The 26281-nt window shown below is 43.2% G+C and overlaps 1 protein-coding gene across 1 annotated transcript; it reads left to right on the top strand.

The window, feature by feature from the left end:
• The first annotated feature begins 13695 nt into the window (after window positions 1–13695).
• On the top strand, window positions 13696–23466 carry HENMT1 (HEN methyltransferase 1). The gene is made up of 8 exons (XM_015075042.3): window positions 13696–14072; window positions 14990–15091; window positions 16347–16457; window positions 19033–19148; window positions 19745–19879; window positions 20893–21072; window positions 21730–21928; window positions 22820–23466. The coding sequence occupies exons 2-8, from the start codon at window positions 15068–15070 to the stop codon at window positions 23243–23245; spliced, it is 1191 nt and encodes a 396-aa protein (XP_014930528.1). The 5' UTR covers window positions 13696–14072; window positions 14990–15067; the 3' UTR covers window positions 23246–23466.
• The last annotated feature ends 2815 nt before the right edge of the window (window positions 23467–26281 follow it).

The following is a 26281-nucleotide window of genomic DNA, read 5'->3' as shown; positions in this document are numbered from 1 at the left end:
GGCCACTATTTATTTGTATGAGAATTATGCTCTTAATAACATGAGAATTATATTTTACACTATGCATGGAAGTGACTGAGGAACAACACATTACATGTATTCCCAAATCAACTTCTTAGTGACCGATCCCCCCAATGCCACACGACCCAAGTGGAATTATGACAAATGGGTGTTAGAGGAAAAAGAGAGCAGTCTTTATCAAATACAATTAAATGCAAAATTTATTTTAAAAAATGACCATGTAACAAGTGGTAGTCCCTCTCAGGACCTTAGAGGGTCTGATTAAGTGAGGGATAAATTGAATGAGATTGTTTCTCCTCTAACTTACTTAACTTCAGCTATTACATATTAAATCACTTTTTCTTCATAATGGCTCCATATTAATTATGTGGTTTAAAAAACTGTATTCCAGGGGTGGCCTGGGTGGCTCAGTTGGTTGAGCGTCTGACTGCAGCTGAGGTTGTGATGTCATGGTTCCTGGGTTCGAGTCCCACATTGGCTCACTGCTGTCAGTGCAGAGCCTGCTTCGGACCCTCTCTCCTTCTCTCTGCCCTTCCTCAGCTCATGCTCTCTTTCTTTCAAAAATAAATAAACATTAGAAAAATTATCTTCCTACTATAACAATCTTCAAACATTCGGTGCAATGCGCTTTGGGAGAATCCTTTTATTAAAAGGCATTCTCTTGAAACTGGACCACTTGCTTACACCAACAAAAATAAATGCAAAATGGATTTAATGTCTAAATGTGAGACAAGAAACCATCAAAATTTAATGTCTAAACGTCTAAATGTGAGACAAGAAACCATCAAAATCCTAGAGGACAACCCAGGCAGAAACGTCTTTTACCTCAGCCAGAGCAACTTCTTACTAGACACGTTGTCAAAGGCAAGGAAAACAAAAGCAAACACTAACTGGGGCGCCTGGGTGGCTCAGTCGGTTGAGCATCCGACTTCGGCTCAGGTCATGATCTCACAGTCTGTGAGTTCGAGCCCCGCATCGGGCTCTGGGCTGATGGCTCATAGCCTGGAGCCTGCTTCCGATTCTGTGTCTCCCTCTCTCTCTGCCCCTTCCCTGCTCATGCTCTGTCTCTCTCTGTCTCAAAACAAACAAACAAACAAACAAACAAACAAAAACATTAAGAAAAAAAAAGCAAACACTAACTAGTAGGACCTCATCAAGATTAAAACTTCTGCACAAGGAAGGAAACAATCAACAAAGCTAAAAGGCAACCAATGGAAAGGGAGAAGATATTTGTGAAAGACATATCTGATAAAGGGTTAGTATCCAAAATCTAGAAAGAATTTATCAAACTGAACACCCAAAAAACAAATAACCCAGTTAAGAAATGGACAGAGACATGAATAGACACTTTTCCAAAGAAGATATACAGATGGCCTACAGACACCTGAAAAGATGCTCAATATCACTCATCATCAGGGAAATACAAATCAAAACCATGATGAGATACCACCTCACACCTGTCAGAATGGCTAAAATTAACAATACAAGAAACAGTAGGTGTTGGGGCCCCTGAGTGGCTCAGTCGGTTAAGCGTTCAACTCTTGGTTTTGGCTCAGGTCATGATTTCACATTTTGTGGGTTTGAGCCCTGAATTGGTCCCCACACTACTGGTGTGGAGCTTGCTTTGGATTCTCTCTCTCTCTCTGCCCCTCCCCATGTCCTGTGTACACTCTCTTTCAAAATAAATAAATAAACTTAAAAAAATTTTTTTTCTTAAAAAAAAAATTAGGTGTTGGTGAGGATGCAGAAAAAGGAGAACCTTCTTCCACTGTTGGTGGAAATGCAAACTGGTGCAGCCACTCTTGAGAATAGCATGGAGATTCCTCAAGAAACGAAAAATAGAACTACCCTATGATCCAGCAATTCCACTATTAGGTATTTACCCAAAGGATATCAAAATACAGATTTGAAGGGATACATGCACCTCAATGTTTATAGCAGTGTTATCAACAATTGCCAAACTATGCAGAGAGCCCAACTGACCATCGATTGATGAATGGATAAAGATATGGTTGTATATATATACAATAGAATATTACTCAGCCATTAAAAAGAGTGAAATCTTGTCATTTGCAACAATGTGGATGGAGCTAGAATGTAATATGCTAAGCGAAACATGTCAATCAGAGAAAGACAAATACCATATGATTTCATTCATATGTGGAATTTAAGAAACAATACAGATGAACATATGGAAAGGTAGGGGGAAGAGAAGAGAGGGAAACAAACCACAAGAGACTCTTTTTTTTTTATTAATTAAATGTTTTTATTTATTTTTGAGAGACAGAGAGAGGGACAGAGACAGAGACAGAGATGGAGTATAAGCAGCGGAGGGTCAGAGAAAGAGGGAGACAGAATCCGAAACAGGCTTCAGGCTCCTGGCTCCAGGCTCCAAGCTATCAGCACAGGGCCTCATGTGGGGCTCAAACTCATGAACCACGAGGTCATGACCTGAGCTGAAGTCAGATGCTTAACCAACTGGGCCACCCAGGTGCCCCAAGAGACTCTTTTTTTAAATTAAAATAAATATTTCATGTTTAGTTTTGAGAGAGAGAAAGATGGAGTGGGAGTGGGGGAGGGACAGAGAGAGAGAGAGAGAGACACAGAAGCTGAAGCAGGCTCCAGGCTACGAGCTGTCAGCACAGAGCCCTATGAGAGGCTTGAAGTCACATACCATAAGACCATGACTTGAGTGGAATTCGGAAGCTTAACAGACTGAGCCACCCAGGTACCCCAAGAGACTTAATGATAAAGAACAAACTGAGGATTGGTAGAGGGAGGTGGATGGGTGATGGGTCTTAAGAAGGGCATTGGTGGGAATGCTAGCTGGTGCAGCCACTCTGGAAAACAGTATGGAGGTTCCCCAAAAAACTAAAAATAGAACTACCCTACGACCCAGCAATTGCACTACTAGGCATTTACCCAAGGGACACAGGTGTGCTGTTTCGAAGGGACACATACACCCCCATGTTTATAGCAGCACTATCAACAATAGCCAAAGTATGGAAAAAGCCCAAATGTCCATCGATGGATGAATGGATAAAGAAGATGTGTGTATACACACACACATACACACACACACACACACACACACACACACACACACACACACACTGGAGTATTACTCACCAATCAAAAAGAATGAAATCTTGCCATTTGCAACTACGTGGATGGAACTGGAGGGTATTATGCTAAGTGAAATTAGAGAAAGACAAAAGTCATATGACTTCACTCATATGAGGACTTTAAGAGACAAAACAGATGAACATAAGGGAAGGGAAACAAAAATAATATAAAAACAGGGAGGGGGACAAAACAGAAGAGATTCATAAATATGGAGAACAAACTGAGGGTTGTTGGAGGGGTTTTGGGAGGGGGGGATGGGCTAAATGGATAAGGGGCAGAAGGAGTCTACTCCTGAAATCACTGTTGCACTATATGCTAACTAATTTGGATGTAAATTAAAAAAAAAAAAGAAGGGCACTGGTTGTGATGAGCGCTAATTGTTGTATATAATTGATGAATCGCTGAATTCTCCCAAAACCAATATTGCACTGCATGTTAACTAAAATTTAAATTAAAAAAAAGGCATTCTTACTCATTTCTTTGTGACTTATTTACTTTCCTTGGAACTCCCTTTTCGCCATTTCACCTTATACAGCCCAGCTGAGAAGCCACTTCTCTGTAGATTTCTCTGACCCACTCCTATCAAAGGCAGAATGAATTGTCCACTCATTTATGATCCCACTAGTTTTTACCTATCTCTCTCATAGTACTTATTTCACCCACTATAATTCATATTTTTGTCTCCAGCCAGGGTCAATGGAAACACTAGGGAGAACTTGTTTAATAATACCAAGAGATATCAGGGAATGCTTCATAGAGAAAGTATCCTCTGCAAATGCATAGCTCCTGAATACTTTCATTCTATAAATATTTTTAAAGTATTTATCATGTACTCCAGGAATATGTGGTTGAAGTAAGATATTATTCCCACCCTTAAAGCACTAGGTAGTGCTTTAGGTAACATCGCTAATCAACACACATTTGTTGAAAAGCCGTATTCAAAACATGAAAAAAGATGAATGGCAATGCGTACCTTATTTTCTTAAGTGGTGAGTAGACTGCTGAATAATTTTAGCTTGTTCCCCCCCCCCAATTTTTAAAAGTAATTCTACACCCAATGACCCTGATTCAAGAGTCATATGCTCTATGGAGTGAGCCAGCTAGGCGCTCTAGCTTGCCCCTGCAACACAGCTTGTATTGGCTAGGTAGATTAGATGACTGTCCTGGCACAATTCTTTCTCATGCAATGTTTTCCTTACCTTGGACAATGTAGATAGCTAAAGATTAATGGTTTCTGACAGTACTGCTTTTGCAGCACCTTACACTTCTTTTAAATCCATTAACTTTTTTTTTTTTAATATCATGGTAAAATGTGTGACAAGGTGTGATTTAATCAGGAGCCATCTAATGTCTGATATGAAGAGGGGCTGACAAATAAACAAAGATCTAATGAAGACACATTTAACTCCTCTGCTATTTTTCCATAACTTTTCCTTTTTGGTGGCTTTTATTTTTATATTTTTTAAAGGTTTATTTATTTTTGAGAAAGAGAGCGCATGCATGCGAGCGGGGCAGGGGCAGAGAGATGGGGGACAGAAGATCTGAAGCATGCCCTGTGCTGACAGCTGTGAGCCTGATGTAGGACTTGAAACCAAGAACTGTGAGATCATGACCTCAGCCGAAGTCGGACACTCAACCAACTGAGCCCTTTCTGGTGGCTTGTAAATGGCTTTTGTACTCAATTGGAACAGGGGAAAAAAACAGACTTTTGGTAACTTAAGGATCTAACCAACAATCATTTTTTTTTTTCCAACAATAATTTCTTGAAGGCCAGCGAAGTGGCCAACACTGTTAAGTGGGGTAACATTTATCAGAGTGGGTCATTAGTAAACATTTACTGAACACAATTTTTCTATTTTTTAATTAAGTTTTTTGTTTTTGTTTTTTTGTTTTTTGAGAGAGAGAGAGGCGGGGGGAGGGAAAGAGAGTGGGAGAGAGAGAATCCCAGGCAGGCTCAGTGCTGTAAGTGCAGAGCCCAACATGGGGTTCGAACTCATGTACTATAAGATCATGACCTGAGCTGAAGTTGGACGATTAACCAATTGAGCCACCCAGGTGCCCCTCTCTCTTCCTTTAAAGAGTTAAAAACTTTAAGGGGTGCCTGGGTGACTCAGTTAGTTAAATGTCCTACTCTTGATTTTGGATCAGCTCATGATCTCATGGTTCATGGTTTGTGAGATCGAGTCCAACATTAGGCTATGTGCAGACAGCATGGAGCCTGCTTGGGATTCTCTCTCTCCCTTTCTGTTTGCCCCTCCTCGGCTCCTGTGTGCATGTCCTCTTTCTCTCAAAATACATAAATAAATATTTAAAACAAATCTTGCAACATGAGCAGGGGAGGGGCAGAGAGAGGGGGACAGAGAATCCCAAGCAGTCTCTGACAGTAGTGAGCATGACCTGGGGCTGGAACTCACCCCAACTGTGAGATCATGACCTGAGTTGAAGTCGGATACTCATCCAACTAAGCCACTCAGATGCCCCAATGCTTGATTTTCAATGCTCTTTTCTCCATAGGTTTTTACATCTACTAAAGTTACCTCCATATTTTTCAATTGATCACACCAGAAACTTGGTAAATATTTTGGGGGGAGGGGTGCGCCACAACTTGTTTATGACAAATATTCCACATCCATGACCTTCCCCAGTCAGAAGTTCTCTGAGATAATGCTGTCTTGGCCAGATCCAGAATGGAATCATCTGACTGGCCTCTCCTAAGAATGGCCCTACAGATAGTATAGATTTTAAAGGGCCCATTGACCTGCCTTTCACCATTTCAGCCTCAGTCATGTTCATCTGGTTGGACACAATGATGTAGTTGCTAGCAGAGTGTTTCTGCAGCTTGTGCAGGCCCAGGAACTTGCCTGCGTCCTTCTGCACATCCAGGTCGCACCTGGGGCTACCACAGCGAGCAGAGGTGCACAAGGCTGGGAAACATCCTTGAGTTTTTCACCCCTTACAATCCACCATATCATTATGAAATTGTTAGTTTCACTGTCAAGGTAGGTTCGGACTCTGTCCACACCATTAGACTTTCCCTGCTGTTACAAAGTCCAGGCCTTTCTTGTACCTCTTCTGACTTACTGAAATGGCCTTCTAAATGGTCAGGATGTTTCCACTCCTAGGGGCCTCCAATTCATTCTCCACAAAACAGCCAGAGGGGTTGCCTCTGGTCCAGTTCCCAGAGCCAGATCCTGAGACGGGAAGATTTATATGCAATTAATCTTCCCCGGGGAGAAGCTGTGAGGGAAATGGGGGAGTAGGACTGGGAGGAAAACAGGCAATATGCAATTTTGGGTCAAGTACTGTGGATAATAGCCTGATACCTCAGGGGAACTCTGGGGTATAAATTATACCCTATAGTTCTAACTTGAGGAAAGGAGCTGATTGATTATTTATTTATTTATTTATTTATTTATTACAGATTGACTCTTTTTCTTAGTTTTTTTTTTTTTTTTTTTTATTAATCTCTATATACTAACACGGGCATCAAACTTATAACCCCACGATTAAGAGTCGTATGCTCTTCTGGCTGAGCTAGCCAGGCACCCTGAGGAAGTCAACTTTTATATATCCACACTGCTTAGTTGTTGGCAAATGCTACCTAGGGGAATGTAAATTCTCAAGATACTTCCAGCTCTGTGTGTGTGGGCAAAGTTGCTCTCAGTCCTCAGGCAGTTAGCTAACATGGCTCATCTGGGTCTGGAGGATTCTCCTCTAAGATAGTTCACCCACATGGCCAGCAAGACAGGTTGATGCTGTCAGCCAAAGGGGCAGGGAGGGGGCAAGTTTTGGCTTCTCTCCCTGTGGGCCTCTCCATGGGGCTGCTTGTTCTTCCTCATAGCATGGCACCTGGATTCCAAGAGACAAGAGGCTGTGAAAGGGCGGGACTACACCGGCCGACTCCATCTTGTTCTGTGTCCTTCACCTTGACCACACCTACTCCCCTTGAGTAACCCCCCCCACCTGCCTGACAGGACTCGGACCCTTCCCCAGCCAATCGGCTGAGGCCATAGCCATTACCTCACCAACTGCCCCTAGGCCCCAATAAAACCTTTGTCCTTTTGAAGCTCTCTCTCCCTGGTATCTCACCTGCGGTGGTGCAGGTAGGGGATTGAGCTCGAGCTAGCTTGAATAAAGTCTCTTTTGCTTTTGCATCGGACTTGGCTCCCTAGTGGTCTTTGGGGATCACGAATTCTGGGCATAACAGTTGAAGCTACCAGTTTCTTAAAAAAAAAAATTGTTTTTTATATTAGAGAGAGAGAGAGAGAGAGAGAGAGGGAGGGTGAGTCGGGGAGGGGAGCAGAGGGAGAGAGACAAAAGAATCTTAATTAAGCAGGCTCCAGACTCAGCATGGAGCCTGATGCGGGGCTCCATCCCATGACCCTGGGAACACGACCTGAGCCAAAATCAAGAGTCAGAAGGTCAACTGACTGAGCCACCCATGCTCTCCAAAGCTTCTAGTCTCTTAATACCTGGGCCCCAAACTGGCATTCTGGTATTATATTCATTGGTAAAAATCATAAAACTTATTCAGACTCAAAAGGAGAAGAACTAGACTCCACTTATCGATAGGAGTGTCAAGGAATTTGGGTATCTTTTTTTTTTTCTTTAAAAAATTTGTGAGGTGCGCCTGGGTGGCTCAGTAGGTTAAGCATCTGACTTTGGCTCAGGTTGTGATCTCACGATTCATGAGTTCAAGACCCTCATTGGGCTCTCTGCCTTCGGCCTGGAGCCTGCTACAGGGGCTTCTGTCCCCCTCTCTCCCTCTGCCCTTCCCCTTCTCCTCTCTCTCTTAATAAGTAAACTTTAAAAAAAATAACAAATTTGAATTTGTGCATCTTAATTCCCCACCCCCATGCAAAAAAGGTGGTTTTATTAAAACACTGGGACAGGACCTGTGGGCAGGGAGAGCTGCCCTTCCATCTTAATCTGTCATAATCTTCCTTCTGGCCACAAGCTGTTTACATTCCTTTTATGTGCAAAATGCGATAATCTTCTCTTCAGACCTCTAAATATTTCAGCCTATTTTGAGTATCAGTTTCAATCTGGCATCCAGGATAACTTTTGGTCACTTATTGCAAGGCGGACTCATAAAAGAGGACTTCAACTACCTCCATTTTGACCTGTGAGTACATTCTAACTAAATTCTTCTCTCCAGCTTATCTCTTAACCCAGGCAAAAGACCCTGTAGGCAAAGCATCCCTTGGTGGGAACCAAAACTACCCCTCAAGGAATAAAGACTGCTGGGAGCCAGCAAGACCCTGAGTGATTGACCCTAACAGAGTGCTTGACCTGACCTTTATTGCCCACCTACTTGTACCACCGACCTTTGTCCCACATTTTCCTTGCAGTAACCTAGAAGTATTTTCAGCACTTTGGAGATGAGAAGTTAGTTAGTCCTCTGTTTTCCCAGTGTTGGCCTCATTGACATGAATTCCTTTCTCGTTTCACCAATGCTTGTCTCTCTGCCTTTGGATTTTGTCAGCAGTGAGTGGCCAAGCCTGGTCTGATTGGAACCCTTGTAGCCCGGTGCTCTTGCACACCCAGTTACACACCAGCAGTTCCTGGACTTTTGTCTTCTTCACTCAAACCAGTACTTGGTCCATAATAGGTACACTCCACACAGTTATTGAATGCGTAATCTTATTTTTCACTTATCAACTGAAAAAATTTCCAAAGGTTAGAGAGTAATATTAAAAAAACGGTTCATGGGTTCGAGCCCACACGGGGCTATCTGCTGTTGGCACAGAGCCTGCTTCAGATCCTCCGTCCCCCTCTCTTTCTGCCCCTCCCTGACTTGCACTCTCTCTCAAATATAAACACTTAAAAAAGATAAAAGCACACACACACTTATGTAGAATTTATTATTGAAACCCTTGTTATAGATGTGAATGCATTCACCCAGAGACCTCCTCATAGTTGGCCAAAGTCCAAGACTTTATTTTATAATAATAATAAATAGCAACAGACAAAAGGCATCAAATCTAATCATTCTTTAACTTATCCAAACACTGTTTACTGAGGGCCTGCTATGTGCCAGGTAGACAGTGCTCTAGCCACTGCAGATACAACAGCTAACAAAACCAAGTCCCTAGTAGCTAACATTCCAGGGGGAGGAAACAGACAATAAGCAAGTGAACAAATACTAGGCTATCAAATGGCAATTAAGTGCTGAGGCAAAAAACAATGCTGGGTAAAGAGAAAGGGAAGAGGGGTGGTGGAGAGAGATCTATTTGGCCTATTTGACTTAAACTCATTCTGAAAGCGTAGAGCATGGTCTGTATCTCAGTGGGACTTAGAATCTGGGGGCAGAAGTTAAGATGAGGTACAGTGAAAAAAGAAGATGACAAAGAGTAAGCCAAGGTATTGGCCACGGGAAGGAACAGATGCAACTGACAGCTTGAAGAAGTCAAGATTTGGTGATTGTCCAAATGTGGGAGGGGTGGAAATGGACAGAGCCAAGGAGGATTTTCAGACTGAGAGTAGGAGACCAGGAAAATGATGAAATAGGCAAATTTGGAGAGGGAGCTGGACATGAGAATTCAAGTTCATAAATGAGCTGGCTAGCAGGTTAAGGCAAAAACTCTAGATCCAGGAATCCTGTACAGGCCATTAACTTAAGTTCTTTAAATATTTTAAAATTGTGGTAAAATATAACACTGAAAATTTTTTTCCCAGTTTATATTGATTCAACAAGTCTGTTATGCTGAAACTTACCATCTTATTTAAAAAATTTTAAACATTTATTTACTTTTGAGAGAGAGAGAGAGGGAGAGACAGAAAGAGAGGGGACACACAAATGGCGGGGCGGGGGGGGGGGGCAGAGAGAAGGAGAGACAGAATCAGAAGCCGGCTCCTCCCTGTGAGTGCTGAGCCCAATGTGATCCTCGAACTCATGAACCATGAGATCATGACTTGAGTGGAAATCAAGTCAGCCACCCAACTGAATGAGCCACCCAGGTGCCCTAAAACTTACCATTTTAAATATATGGTTCAGTGGCATTAAGTATATTGATATTGTTGTGCAACCATCACTTCACCACCCATCTACAGAACTTTCCACCATCCCAAACTGAACTCTGTATCCATTAACCAACAACACTCCATTCCTTCTTCCCCCCAGCCCCTGGCAACCACCATTCTACTTTTCTGTCTTTATGAGTTTGACTACCTTAAGTGTCTTATATAAATGGGCTCATCTTGAAGGGGAGGAAAAATAATGTTCCCTCTATCCTTCTGAGTTTTTGGCTGAGACCCCTGTAATAAAAAACATATTAAGGGGCCCCTGGCTGGCTCAGTTAGTGAAGCATGTAACTCTTGATCTTGGGGTTATGAGTTCGAGCCCCACATAGGGTATAGAGATTACTTAAAAGATAGATTAAGAAGAGAAAAACAGACAAGTTTATTAACATGCATACCTCGTGTATACATGGGAGATACCTGGGAAGAATGAGTAACTCCCAGAGAAAGCCCAAACCAGGCCTTTAAATCCCATCTTCAATAAAGATAAAAGAAAGATGTTGGGGTAGGGGTATTGGGGGAGGCCAGTTATGGGAGGAAAAGCACAGTAAACAAGGGTGATTATTTTTTTTTTTTTTGCATTTTTTTAATGTTTATTTTTTAGACAGAGAGAGAGAGGCAGAGAGAGAGGGAGACACAGAATCCGAAGCAGTCCCTAGGCTCTGAGCTGTCAGCACAGCGCCTGATGCAGGGCTCAAACTCAAGGATCTGAGCCACCCAGGTCCTCCTTAAATGTTTATTTTTGAGAGAGGGAACGGCACAGAGAAAGGAGGACAGAGGATCCCTTTTAAGGGCTTTGCGTTGACAGTAGTGAGTCTGATGTGGGGCTCAAACTCAAGAACCATGAGATCATAACCTGAGCTAAAGTTGAATGCTCAGCCGACTGAGCCACCCAGGCACCCCTTATTGATTGAGCCACTCTCTTAACCCTGAGAATAAGTCAGTTAAGTTAAAGAGTTGTGCCTCATTTCATGAAGTGGTGTTGCAGGTGAGATCCCAAAGTTAGGCCATATGGAACAAGCAATCAGGATTTAATAAGAGGCATTTATTAAAAAAAATTTTTTTTAATTTTTAAAAAACATTTATTTTTGAGAGAGAGAGAGAGACAGAAACAGCACATGATCGGGGGAGGAGCAGATAACGAGGGAGACAGGCTCCAGGCTCTGAGCTGTTAGCACAGATCTCGACGTGGGGCTCTAACTCATGAACTGTGGGATCACGACCTGAGCGGAAGTCAGAGTGCTTAACTGACTGAGCCACCCAGGTCCCCCAGTAAAAGAAAAACAGAAGTTATGGGATAGACTACAAAGTGAGTTTTTGGGTGCAAAGGGGCAGTTAATTGAGAAGATTTCCAGATGCTGGACTTGAAGCATCTTCAGTCAGACTGAGGAGAGGCAGTGGTGACCATAGATTTTCCTGGGATGCAGTGTGAATGTCTCTGGTGATGTCACCAGGTGTTCTAGTGAACTTTCTGGTTTGGCCCATATAACAAGGCACAAAGGTTGTCCATACATGAAGTGTTGTGGTGACTTCCATGGAATTCATATCAAATTAACCAGCTTTGGCTTTCAGGGCTTTTGGAAAAGGACACTTTATGTTATTACTGATTCCAAGTCAGAAGGATGGGAGAAAACTGATAATGTTAGAGAGTCAGATATTGGAGCAAACTAGAAAAATTCAAGATCCAGTCATTTGCAGGTAGATAACAAAACCTCAAAGACAATGAACAGGACTAAAATCTGATATCCATTAAAGTGTGCTACTGAAAATTATTTTTCCTTGTTCCCTTTTGTCCTTTTGTGACTGGCTTATTTCACTTAGCATAATGTCTTAAAGGTTCAACCATATTGTAGTAAGTTAGAATTTCCTTCCTTTTAAGGGCTGAACAATATCTCATTCCATATATATGCGACTTTTGTTTATTGATGGGCATTAGGGTTGTTTCTACCTTTTGCTACTCTAAATACTGCTGTGAATATTGGTGTACAAATATCTGTTCAAGTCTCTGTTTTCAATTCTTTTGTATATACACGTTAATAGGTAAACTGAAGCATATTGACATTTTTAGGAATTTGAAAAGATTAATTCAGATCAGGTAGGTCGTAACCACCGTCAGGAACTAGAGGAAAGACCTGTATAAGGAAGATGCCAAAGCAAAGCAGGGAAATTATTTGACTGGTTACAGCTTAACCAATTACCTTATTTGGGAAAGCCTAGAGATCTGTTTGCCCTTGGACATTCTTAGGTTTCCATGTTTTAACCTTGAGACACTTAAGAGGTTTAGGTTTGCTTATGTAGGGCTGCCAAGGCACTAGAGTCATCTCAGTCTAACGGCCTCCTTGTTTAATTAATTTAAAAATACCCAGAAGTGGAATTCAGTCATTAACTTGTAAGGTTCTGTTTAAAAAATTTTTTTTTAATGTTTATTTATTTTTGAGAGAGAGACAGAGACAGAGTGTGAACAGGGGAGGGGCAGAGACAGAAGGAGACACAGAATCGAAGCAGACTCCAGGCTCCAAGCCATCCAGAGCCCTGCGGCGGGGCGGGGGGGGGGGGGGGGGGGGGGGTGCGGCAGGCAGGCTCGAACTCATGAGCTGTGAGATCATGACCTGTGCAGGAGTCGGCCGCCCAACCGACTGAGCCACCAGGAGCCCCTGTATGGTTCTGTTTAAATTATACATTCTGTAATAAGGAATATGCTCTTCTAATGAAGACAGTCTGTTCACATTGCAGTTTTAACCCCAGGACAATAGGAACCTCTCAAACAGTGAAGCTTGAGTTATATGCTTTTTACTATGAGACTAGACCCCTCAAAACACCAAAAACAAAGATTGTGTAATCTAACCTTGTGATATTCCAAAACCGTTAGCACTGTCCTTTGCATATTGTATGTGTTGTTTGAAAGTACAGTTCTAATATATAATTTATGATATATCAGGGGATTATTAATTCATTGGTAAACACCAGCTTTTGAGTCTTTTAAAATGGAGAAAAAAATTTTTTTTCCCAAAGGCGGCGGCTTCTCATCTCTCCCCTCCGCCTCCTTAAACCCTTCCATCACATACAATAAAGAAATAACCGATTATAAAGTGTCAGGTTAAATGTCTGGCAGGAGAAGGACAGGATACAGTAACTTTTCTAGGAGATCATACAGTTGCATCCCCAGCATGCGTAAATTACCAATTGGAGGTTTGGGGGCTGAAAGAACGTTCTTCTAGGCTTAGATGTTATTGGACCAACTTTACTCAGCCCAGAGGCCTCTCCAGGCCCCTTGGGGATTGTTGTGAGGCTCTGAGAGGCGGCTGAATCGGACACAAGCCGCTGGCTGGCTCGCGCTCCGCCTGGCCGCTCACCTTGCTGCCTTCCGCTGCCGGGGACCGTTTTCTGTTCTTTGCTGCGAACGGGGAGAGCCAGGAACCCAACAGCCGCCGGAGCCCGCCGCCCCGCTCGCGGCCCGCAGACGCGCCTGGGGCGCCGCCGCCTCGACTCAACAGTCTCGGCTCCTGGAGGGCCGGGGCTGGTCGAGGTGCGGGGCGTGGCGGTAACAGTGGTCTCTACAGAGGTTCCGAGGGAAGGCTAGAAAATGGCCTCGGGACATGCGCTACAGCGGCCGTTTAGAGACGCAAAACCAACGCTTTGGAACCTGGAGCCCGGAGAGGAACAGGGCAGGGCGCGGGGCCCGCGAGCGCCACCTACCCTGCAGATTAGGGAGTACCGCGGCAGAGCCGGTGGCGCAGGTGTGGGCGGTGCAGGTGTGGCCCCGGCGGGCAACGCCCCGCGGCGAGGCGGCGCTAGCGGAGGCTCGGGGGCGGGGCCCGAAGTTAAATAAATACAGTGGCGGCGCGGTGGACCCACTCAGTGTTTTCTGCGCTTTGCTTTTCTGCGGTCGAACTCCTTACGTGGAGGTAGGACGTAGTGGGTATCGTGCCCTATGCAGACTTTGGCATTGGGTCGCGTGGGGTTGGGGGTGGCTTGAGATAGGACTTAGTGAATAACTGAAAAGTGAGGTGATTGACATGCTTACGTTTTAGGATGAGAACCAAAATTTAGTTTCAAGTCCATCTAAATTGGATAGATGTTGAAGCGTTTAGTTTATAAATTACTTGGGACATCCCCCCCCGCCCCGCCCCAGTTTTGATTTTGGTCATGTGTGAGCAAGTGCTTGAAAGAAATTCAGGGGAGACGGGTGCCTGGCTGGCTCAGTTGGTGGAGCATGGGACTCTTGATCTTAGGGTCCGGAGTTCAAGCCCCATGTTGGTTGTGGAACCTACCTAAAAATTTTGAAGTTGAGGGCTTTAATGAAATAGTCACAACTGATAGGATTGTTCAGTTTGTATCAACTTTAACAGGAACTGGGAAGAATGGGTGTTACTGCATTTAGCCAGATTTGTCCTAGTGAAAAGTCACTTGGGCTTTCTGTGCTTGTTTCTTACCCGAAACCATACTCAGTAAATTCTGTGGATTAAATGGTAATATGTAAAGAGAAGGGAGGAAGCCTGCTTTCTCCCTTTCCTTGCCTTTTTTTTTTTAAACTTAGATTATTTTTTTAAAAAATATTTATTTTTGAGAGACAGGATGTGAATGGGGGAATGGCAGAGAGAGAGGGAGACACAGAATCTGAAGCAGGCTCCAGGCTCTGAACTGTCAGCACAGAGCCCAATGCCGGTCTTGAACTCAAAAACCACAAGATCATGATCTGAGCTGAAGTCAGACACTTAACTGACTGAGCCACCCAGGCACCCCACGCCCTGTCCTTGTCGATTAATACAGTTCTTTCTTGTCCAGGCTCCTCTTTATGAGAACTAATATTTTGTGTTTATAGAAGAGTCATTGCTGATTCATAGAACTTGAAGGAGAAATCTGCTTTTTGTCTCAACGAAGCTTCAAACTTGGAAACAAAATGGAAAAAAACAGCATGGAAGAGGTAATGCTGCTTTTCTCAACCTACTTGTATGAGTTATCTCCCTGAGAGGTATTGTGAGGTAGTTAGAAGTAAAATCCATCAGATTTAGTCCCTAACATTTCCCAGGGTGTTGGTTGGGATTGAATAAGAATCTACATAGATGAAATTTCACATTGGTGTATCTGAAGTGGAATAATTTCTGGTTGTTAAGTTAAAATCTACATTAGACACATCTTTAAAAAATGTATATTTTTGAGAGCTACTGGGAGAGAGGCAGAGAGAGGGAGACAGAATCCAGAGCAGGTTCCTGTCAGCGCAGAGCCCGATGAATTGAGGCATTTTTTTGTCTGAAGAAATTTGATTTTGGCCACGTGTAAGCAAGTGATTGAAAGCAATTTGGGGGTGCCTGGCTGGCTTAGTCGGTAGAACATGCCACCCTTGATCTCAGGACTGTGAGTTCAAACCGCACATTGGGCTCTGCTGGGTGTGAAGCCTACTTCAAAAATGTTTGCATTTATTCTGGATTAATCCAGATATTATGATTAATCATTCCTCATGTTAAAGAAATTCTGGCACTTGTAGAAGTGATTAATACAACTCAATGAAAAAGGAAGGCTTTTCAAGGACTGAAATAAACATGACAGTAGGTAGGGGAGGTGGATTTGGGTTTAACTCCTATATTCAACAGTTGGTGATTTATAGCCTATGGGATTTATAGTCTATGAAGACCACAAGGGTGTCAGGGTCTTGCTAAGATTTAACAGGAATCGGGATTAAGGCAGCCCAGGGGGATCAGATTACAAAAGTGGTGGTGAGGAATTTGATCTGATAAGAGTTTAATAAGCTATTTAGGGTAGGGAATTTTTGTCTCAATTGACTTAGTAAAAACTGGGCTAATAAGCAAAGACTAGTCAAGGCCTAGTTAGAAGAGGTTTTAAGGAGCCTGACTTCAGTTGGGTCAAGAAGTCTTTGTCAGTCTCCTGTCTCCAGTCTTGGCAGTTCACTCCGCTATAGGTCCCTTGTGGCTAGGAGACTTTATTGTTATTAAATGAATTCATTAGGAATTTTGCTTTCGGCAGACTTAATTCTAGGAAAGCACAAAGCCAGATTCTCAAAAAATAGGAGAAGGCTTAGATGAACTGGAGAGGAAATGCAGTATCACATAGTGGTTGAAAGGCCAAGCTATTACAAAGTGACTGGGGAAATTAAGCTGTTTTTTCCTCGTGGAGTTCCTGAAGTTGGGCATGATTGAGAACACTTTTTTTTTTGTTTAAAGTTTCAGCGCAGCACTGTTCCACGCAAGAACGTGATCGAGTTCAGACCTCCGTTATACAAACAAAGATACTTCTTTGTTAAAGATATAGTCAATCAATATAAACCAAAGAAGGTAGGTATTTTTCCTTTATTTTAAAATAAAAGTTTATCTATTTTGGGATGCCTGAGTGGCTTAGTCATTTGGGTATCTGACTCTTGATTTCAGCTTGGGTCATGATCTCATGGTTTGTGAGTTCAAGCCCCACATCAGGTTCTGTGCTGACTTGTGGAGCCTGCTTGGAATTCTTTCTCTCCCTCTCTTTGCTCCTCCCCTGCTCGCCTTCTATCTCTCTCTCAAAATAAACATTAAAAAATCTATTTTGAAAAGAGTGTGAGTGGGGGAAGGGCAGAGAATCCCAAGCACACTTTGTGCTGGAAGATCATGACTTGAGCCACCTAGGCACCCTAGTATTTCTCTTTTCAAACACTGAAGAGGGTCTTTATGAAATGTGTAGTCAAAAAAATAGGAAAAAACTTAAGGATTTAGCAAGTGTGTTTAGAATATTCAAAGATTTGTTACAAGGGAAGGTAAGGGATTAGGGCAATAGGGAGAACCCTTGACTGTAAAATTAACCGGTATCCCAGTAGTTGGGAAAAAAGGTTTTTGTATAAAAACTGGGTGTGGGGAAGCGGGATAAGAGGGTGGGTACAATTTAATTCCCCTGAGGCTATCCTGTTTTCTAGGAGGGAATCCTTGAGTAGAGGCTGCCTTCAAGTTAAGGCGTGTGTGGGAAGAAAAGCTTTAGCTAGTTGGGCTAACAAGAAATTGGGTATACTATAGAAGCACAGTTTAAAGCTGCTAAGACTGTAATTTGCTCTCTCGGATTAGGTTTTTTTTTTTTAATTTTTTTTTTTTTTAACGTTTATTTTTGAGACAGAGACAGAGCATGAACGGGGGAGGGGCAGAGAGAGAGGGAGACACAGAATCAGAAGCAGGCTCCAGGCTCTGAGCCATCAGCCCAGAGCCCAACGCGGGGCTCGAACTCACGGACTGCGAGATCGTGACCCGGGCTGAAGTCAGACGCTTAACCGACTGAGCCACCCAGGTGCCCCTGGGATTAGGTTTTTTAAGTGCTTGCTATGTAACCCTTCTCCCCCATAGGTGTGCCTGCTTCAGAAAAGAAAATTACTGATTGTGGCCAGGGCACAACATTGTGGTTTACCTAAAACATTGAAGGAAATGATTTTGCAGTCAAACACATTTGAGGACTGAGTATAGGTTGAATATGCCTTATTTTTTAAAGTTTATATTGAGAGAGGTGCCTGGAGGCTCCATAGGATAAGCATCTGACTCTTGATTTCAGCTCAGGTCATGATCTCACAAGGTTCCTGAGTTTGAGCCCCACACCAGGCTCTGTGCTGACGGCATAGAGCCTGCTTGGGATGCTCTCTCCCTCTTTATGCAGATCCCCTGCTCACATGCTCTCTCACCCTCAAGCGTTAGAAAAAAAGTATTTTGAGAGTGAGAAGGGGGAGGGGCAGGAGAGGGAGAGAGAGCCTGAGTGGGGTAGAGGCTGAGAGAGGGAGAGAATCCCAAGCAGTCTCTCCATTGTCAGCACAGAGCCTGCCACCCAGGCTCCCCTAAATGTGCCTTTATTACTGAAGTATAGTTGTATTCCCCCCTTTCCAGAGGAGAATTAGTGGCTTTTTGTTTGTTTTTTTAAAATATTTTTAACTTAATTTTTGAGAGAGTCCTGGAGAGCGGGAGAGGCCCAGGAGACAGGATCCAAAGCAGGCTCTATGCAGTGAGCACAGAGCCTGATGCTGGGCTCAAGAATTCAACTGTGACTGAGCCACCCAGGCACCCCCTTAGTGGTTTTTTTGAAAGCATCCTGGTAACTGCTATAATGGAGAGTTTATGTAATCTTCGTTTTCTAATGGGATGAATTTTGAGGTAAACTTCAGTCTGTTTTTTAAACCCTTTGGAAACCTTTTTGTGCATTTTAAGATATATGGAATCTTTCCTGTCTGAGTATCCAGAAATAGTTCAAATCCCCAGATATCCCGTTTAGACTGGATTAGAGCCAATTAGCTACACTAGAAGCTGATTTGGGGTATCTTTGGTATTGGGTACCTTTAAATGTCATTAAATTTTTATCTTAATTTCCTTTTCCTAAAGTGGCAATCAGAAATTTAGGTGATACAGCTGTGGTAAATGAAGACTTTAGGGCATGATTAAAAAATCCATTTAAGAGTACATAACATTCACAATAAGGGGAATAGGTTAACAAGACTGTGGATAAATTATAAAGCACTGGTAAAGATCAGGCTCTGTCCTGATGTTTGGTAGGCACCCTTTTTTTGTGTTAATTATGAAGCTCAGAGGTATAAAGTTTGTATAGGGTACCTGCTTGCCATGTGTGGGGTGCCTGCTTGCCATGTGTGGTGTCCCTGTGCCAGGCCCCTAGGATGCTCTTGGTACTCAACCTGAATTAGAATTTACTTGTAACAATCCACAAATCTGCCTCACCGCCAACCCATCTAATATCTCAGATTAATTTCCTTTTTGTGTACCTTTTTTCTACCAAAAAAGATCTTGGCGTAGTGGTTTATTATATTGTAATTTATTTCTAATACCCAGTTTCCTAAAGAGGCTTTGGTCATATTTGACTTCTGGCTATGTCTTCAATGTTCTATTTCATCTGTAGGTTGCAGACTTGGGGTGTGGTAACGCCACACTCTTATGCATGCTGAAATTCCATAGTTGTGTTCAAGAACTTGTTGGAGTAGATCTCCTCATGGATCGTCTATTAGATTGGAACAGGTAATTCAAGTGGCAAAATCTTAAATTTCTTTCTTTTTTTAAAAAGTTTATTTTATTTTGAGAGAGTGGGAGTTGGGGAGGGGGAGAGGGGGAGAGGGTCCCCGGCAGGCTCTGAACTGTGTGGAGTCCCACATGGAGCTTGGACTCACAAACTGAGATCATGACCTGAGCCGAAACCAAGGGTGGGACGCTTTACCCAGCCTCCCATGTGCCCCTAAATCTAATTTCTTTAATGCTGGACCCCAAGGCAACTCATTACAGAGGATTTAAGTTGCCCCAGGTCTTTTAATTTAATTCAAGGCAGAGCAGCTCTCTGGTCTCTCTCTTGTACACATTTTTTCAGGAATGTTTTTCCTCTACAGAACAAAAATTTGAAATCACTGATCCAAAGGGAGTGGGAAGACCAAAAATATTGAGCAACAGCAATATTCAAAATCTTGTTCTCATTGGCCAATTTTGAGAGGAAGTTACCCCTATGCTTAATACATCAAGTCATGGAAAACTGATATAGGGAGATAATCATCAAAAGATCAGATTTATAGCTGGTGAGATATTCTAAATTAGAGTGTTCAAATGTTCCTTCTATATTTTTGCAGTGATAAGTTGTCTCCGTCAATAGGGGATCATTTAGGTCCTAGGGACCTAGATTTGAGTATTGTCTTGTATCGTGGCTCTGCTGTAGAGAAAGACTCCCGCTTGCTTGGATTTGACTTGATAACATGTATTGAATTGTAAGTATTCTTACTGTGTTGAAGTTATTAGAAAAATGTGAATTAATCTCCGTAAATTAGTGTCCTAACTAGATTTAAGTCCTCTTAATTCAGATTTGTAAAGTATATGCTTGACAGTTTGGACTGGCTTTTTACTAGCATGTTTTAGGGCTTTAATTCAGAAATTTCAAATTTACAGGTAAGCTGCAAGCAGTGCCAGGATCACCCTTTATGCAGATTCACCTATCAATTTTCTCCCCTACCCTTTTCTGAATTATTTAAGGGTAGGTTTTACCCATCATAGCCTTTTGCCCCAAATTCAGAATGTATTTAAAAGCAGGGGTGTTAAATAATGAGTCCCCCTCACCTCACTTTTAATAAGAATACTCATGTTTTGGCTCTTGGTGATTATGCCTTCCTGGAATACTGTAGAACGGTATTTGGGTCCTTCTCCGGGCTTCCATTCACAGAGGCCCAACGTCCATTTGTCTCTCCCCAGTGATGCTAATTTTGATAACTCCCCCAGTCAAGGTATATGTTCCTACTGGCTGCCTGTATTGGCAGTTGATCTTGTCCTTGGGTGTGGGTAGACAACTCTACTGGGATCTGCTGCTGAAGCCCACAACTTATTTAAGACATTCTGGTTATGGCCCTGCAGGGCTCCTGGGGAGCTTGCCAGTCTCCCCTTGCATGCTTGAATCCATTATTCATTGTTGGTGCTGCAGACTTCACATGTAGTCTCTGGCACTTGGCTATTCATCCCGGTGTCTGGGTTTGCCTGTTTTCTCATTACACGTTCACTGTCCTGGTTGGTCTACCACAGAAGTGGTTGTATTTGCATCCTGCCAGGGAGCGGGCAACATGGCTGATGGGCAGAGTGAGAATATATGAATAGTTGATTTTTAGGTCATGTAAGTACTATTATATATTCAGAGAGGGGATAAATCAGTGTAGAGATAGAAAGTGTTTGCTAAATCAACTAGGAAAATAATTGCAAGAGAACTTCATTCTGTCCTTCCCGTTAACCATTTCAGAATAGAACATTTGGATTCAGAAGATCTGGCCAAGTTTCCCGAAGTCGTATTTGGGTACTTTTCTCCAGGCATGGTTGTCATCAGCACACCAAACTCAGATTTCAATCCCCTGTTTCCAGCATCGACCTTTAGAAATTCAGATCACAAGTTTGAGTGGAACCAAACGCAGTTTCAACACTGGTGATTTCATAAAGTGCTTCTTTGTTTTTTTGGGGGGCGGGGGACCCCACAGGAGTTTAAAGTACTATGAAGTCAATCTTGACCCCTATACATTACTGAAATTATTTTATCATAATAAAATTCCCAGGATGCAGCTTAGCAATTAATAAGACCCTAAAGGACCAGCATATTTCGGCAAAATAAATGGGGGAGTTTATTTTTTATGTCCCACAGGCAAGCGTGGAAAAATGGGGTGCACCAGGTGCTTTTTTATATGAGAACATTAGGAGTATCTGTGTGGAGGAAACAGAACAGGGTGTGGGGAGGTGAAGATGTGCTTCATGCCCTCATGTGCAGGGGTGTTTCCTCCCAGGAGCTTGAAGGGTGGTCATGTTTCCGGCATAACTGCAAACCCTAACAGGTGTTGGGACTGTAGTCATCATGGTCTTATTTACTCCTAAATTCTCCGTAACTTTCCCTTTCTGTCATTGTGATCACTTGGAAAGTGACACTCATTATCCTAAAGCCCCTCAGAAGTAAGCAAAACCTGTGATTTGGCACTATCTGGTGCTGTAAGAAATTGCAACAAAAGTATTTTAGTTGTATTTACGCTCTATTCTAGTGGAGATTCTTTAACAGAACCTCTAAGTTTCAGAAGATGGTTTCTTGTGATTTCAGGGCTTCAAATGTGGCAAAACTCTATAGTTACACTGTAGAGTTTACTGGTGTGGGTGCTCCACCACCATGGGCTAAGCATGTTGGATACTGTACCCAGATAGGGATCTTCAAGAAAAAGCAACCGGATCCTGGCAGCTGGATCCTGGCAAAACCAACTGGATCCCGCATTTCAGAGCCAGAGGAACATGTTTATCAAGTTGTGAGTATTCTTTGTGAGGTAGCTACCGGGGCAAAAAGCACATAGATTAGGATGGTTAATTATAGTGGGTACAGAGTCCCCACTGTAGAGATAAGTGTAAATGACCTTATTTTGAGATTGACCCTAGGAAGATCCTTCATGCTCACAAATGGTGTCAGTTGGTCTACTGCAGTCCCGGAGACCACCTGGCCTTTTGCCATATCTCAATGCGCACCACAGAGAAAGATCTGGAATCCTAGAAAGCTTCCAAGCGGTTGGGCCAGCTACACCCCCCCCCCCCCCCCCATTGTAATCTGTCAGGATCAGCAGCAGGAAAGAGGAATGCCAGCAGACTTCCTCCACAGCGTGGCTCAGGAAATGACTGTTGGCAGATGAGCCTCTAAGCTTAAGCTTCTTAGACCCTTTTGGTTGGGTTCAGGAGGAATGGTGAAGAATAAACAACACATTTCCCTTTTTTTTAATTTTTAAAAATTTTTTTTAACGTTTATTTATTTTTGAGACAGAGAGAGACAGAGCATGAACAGGGGAGGGTCAGAGAGAGGGAGACACAGAATCCGAAACAGGCTCCAGGCTCCGAGCTGTCAGCACAGAGCCCGACGCGGGGCTCGAACTCACAGATTGTGAGATCATGACCTGAGCCGAAGTCAGCCGCTCAACCGACTGAGCCACCCAGGCGCCCCAACACATTTCCCTTTTAACAATTTTTCTTTGCCTTTTTCCCTCTAATATCAAGTACAGGAACATTGGGTTAGTGTGAATTTGTGAATAGTGTGACTTGGTGGTGGCTTTTGTGACTTTGATCTTGATAATTAGAATTTTTAAAAGCAGATCAGATAATGTCTGTCAGTAGTTTGATTCCCATTATACTGTGGCATTTTGATTTGCCTTCAGGTTTTTACAGCCTCATTCCCGAGTTTACAGCAAAAACACTTCCTCCTGTTTGTATTGTGTACGGAGGTGTTAAAAGAAGTCGAAGCCATAAGACAGAAGTATGTCTGGATTATGAAGAGAAAGGAATCCAGTGAACCTGAGTCAGAAGAAGACACTGACAGTGGCTTGGTCAGACGGCCCGGATTATTCCTCACCGATGCCCAAGTAGCCCAAATAGAGAAGTCCCCCAAACCCTACTCTGTGGGAAAGAGGTTTTATGTACCCCTGAAAAGACTTATTGGTTATCCGAAGGTGAACCGCTTGGTTGCTGATGTGTCCACGCTGAGAACACTCCTTGCTGAAGGAATTCCAATGCGACTGAACAGAGCTCATACTTCAGTGCAGATCGACTTGGACCCTTACGATTACCCTCACGATTACCGTTAGTGAGCGGGAGCTATCTTTATGTCCTAAAATTCATGATTTTAAGGATAGTTAGGCTCATTTAGAAAATTATAGTCATACATAGGTAGCTTAATTTTGATATTAACCTCGTTACGTGTTTTTTTAAATGCTTTTTTGGGTGGATGGTGTAAGTTCACAGTGTGAGTGTTCAGGTTTTTTTGTTAGACCCATGTTGATGTGACATTAAAATTTTTAAAAATAAATTGAGTTATCAATGTTTAAAGCTTTTCCCAGGGAATAAGAATAACTTTAAAATCTTCTTAGGATTCCCTACCTCCTTTGGCCTAAATTCTGACCTGTAATACTTAGATAAAACACAAGACGGGGTGGGGAGGGGAGTGGGTGTTTGAAGGGAAGAGAAGCCTCAGAAGCCCTGTCCAGTTTTAGAGCATCATCCTCTTCGGGTAGTTTTCTGGTTAGAATTGGGGTAGTGGTCTCCATTGGGAGAGAAATAGAGTTTCACACAATGGGGAGAACTGGTCTAAATGAGACACTACTTTCTGAAGTATAGGGAGGGGTGTAGGGTGTAAGTTGCCCACACAGGGCAGCTCTACCACCAAAGGGACTTAATTCATCCACCTTCCTGTTCTGATGCCCCTTGGGGATGTTTTAGCTTCCACTTGCATATTCCAAGTGGGGAGAAAAAGGAAAAGGGGCAAAGAGCATGTGCCAGCTTTTGGGTAAAGTTCTACACTGTTAGGCTCTTGTTGAGCGGATTGAAGTCCTCCTTACCACCTGGGAAAGCTGGGAGGTGTAGTCTGATATTCTGGGAGGGCGTATGCCCACGTGACACTCCTGTGAAGGGACAAGGACAGAAAGGACATTGTGGCAACTCTGCCACAACGGGCATATCTTCAACTAACCTGGGAGAGACTGGCTGTGCAGTGTTGGTGCTGGGAATGGCATGCTGGGGCAGATTTTTCAAGGCTTTTTGAAGGGTTAATAAGTAGATGGAAAGTAGATTTGGTGAAGGCAGGGAGGGAAAGAAGGGATTCTGGAAGAGAATCCGATCACTGTAACCACTCCTATTTTTTTAAAATTAAAACACTTAAAAAAAAAATTATTCGGAGAGAGAATCCCAAGGAGGCTCCATACCACGGGTCTTGAACTCACAGTACTGTGAAATGGTGACCCAAGCCGAAATTGGGTCAGATGCCCAACTGAGCCCCCTCCCCAGGCATCTGGTGATCACCGTAACCACTGTTAACCAGTTGTTCTTAAATATAGACTGCTCCATCAGTCCCCTTTTTTTCTTACTGATTTTTCCCTCTTGAATGCATAGTACCAATAGATTTACCTTTGCTGCCCTCCCCTACCCACACAAAGGCCCTGTCTGTCCTCCCCTTTCTAGGCCTCTGCCTGACTTTCACCCTAGGGTTTCCTTCTCATCTGTGTTAGAGCCAACATCTTAACCCCAAGGCCAATGCTTTATCCTGTTGTCCTCCAGGCTAATTGATCACTGTTCAAGCTTCATCACCTGAAAACTCAGGGCTGCTATGGGTGATGGAGCTACAGTCTTCCCAGGGCTCCCCCATGTCTTGGTAACAGCAGCACCTACATTCTTCATGAAATTGGTCTTTACCTTCTATTTTGATAGAGGCCTTTCTCTGCACATGGAAAGCTTCTGTTAATGCTCTAAGCCAGGGGTCAGCAGATGTTCTTGCAGGGACAGCAAATCTTTGCAACTACTGAGCTCTCCGGGAGTTGAAGTGCAATAGCAGCCAGACATAACATGCAAACAAGTGCATGTGGTGTTCCACTGAAATACTTACTAAAAAGGCAGCTGCTTGATGTTGCCAATAGTTTGCAGTTTTTTGTTTTTGTTTTTTAAAACAAAGCTATCTACTCCAACCTTCTGCAGCACAGAAATGAGATCTTTCTAAAGGGACAAAACCAAGTAGAGACCTGCTTTCGTACTGCTGTAAAAGCAGCCAAAGTCAGGTTTGCTAAGGGAATTTTTGGCCCACTTGTGTGTATGCCGGGAGCAACGAACTACTTCACAGAGTTCTTGTAAGCACTAAGAAGACTGCGCCTGGCCCAGAGAAATGTTCCTTTATAAGGCAGCTGTGTTAATCTTAGGGATGTTAGGTAACTTCAGTATCTGTTCAGTAATAAGGCTCATTCTTGTATCTGGCTAGTCAGTTCTCACATCAATGCATGTTGCATGTCTAGAAGGTGAACAGTCCTTCTTTAAGGTTCTTTCTGAGACAACCATCAAATACCTGACTAAAAAACAGTGGTGGGGCACCTGGGTGGCTCAGGTCAGTTGAGCATCTGACTTCGGCTCAGGCCATGAGCTCATGTCCATCCGTGGTTTGAGCCCCACGTCAGGCTCTCTGCTGTCAGTGCAGAGCCAGCTTTGGATTCTCTGTCCCCTTCTCCCTGCACCTTCCCCATTCTAGCTCACTCTCAACCATTTTTAAAAAGTGGCAACCCTATTAACTTCTATGTAGAGAATTTGCTCCGTATACAGCATGAGTTGTATATACTTCAGGCCAGATTTGAGAGGACTCACAGGTAATTGAATGTGGGGAGCTGCTCAGATGAGAAGCCTAGTCCTCTCCAACCACTACCTCTGTTACACCTGCTCTCCCTTTACTACCCCATCCTAGGGCATTCCCTCGTTCTTGTAAAACCCACCACCCCGGGGGGCAGGGGCAGTGCTGGATGGCCACCTCCCTTCATCCCTATTCTGTATTTCTGAAAATGGTTTTCTAGGAGCTTCCCAAGAAAAGGGAACATGAAGGCAATTTTAAAATTTTTGTCTAAAAATGTCTCTTTACATAAGAATCATGTCTTGCTATGAATGGCTTTTTTCTCATTTGGTGAGCTGTGTATTAGCTGCCACCCCCCTCCCCTTTTTTAAGTTTATTGTGGGGGAGGGGCAGAGAGAGAGAGAGAAAGAGAGAGAATCCCAAGTAGGGTGTGCACCATCAGCCTGGAGCCCAACTTGGGGCTCTGATCTCATGAACCATGAGATCTTGTCAGACTCATAACTAACTGAGCCACCCAGGTGCC

The sequence above is a fragment of the Acinonyx jubatus genome, chromosome C1 (assembly GCF_027475565.1).
Source record: "Acinonyx jubatus isolate Ajub_Pintada_27869175 chromosome C1, VMU_Ajub_asm_v1.0, whole genome shotgun sequence".
In the NCBI taxonomy this organism is placed as follows: domain Eukaryota; kingdom Metazoa; phylum Chordata; class Mammalia; order Carnivora; family Felidae; genus Acinonyx; species Acinonyx jubatus.
This window is presented reverse-complemented; position numbering and strand designations above follow the sequence as displayed.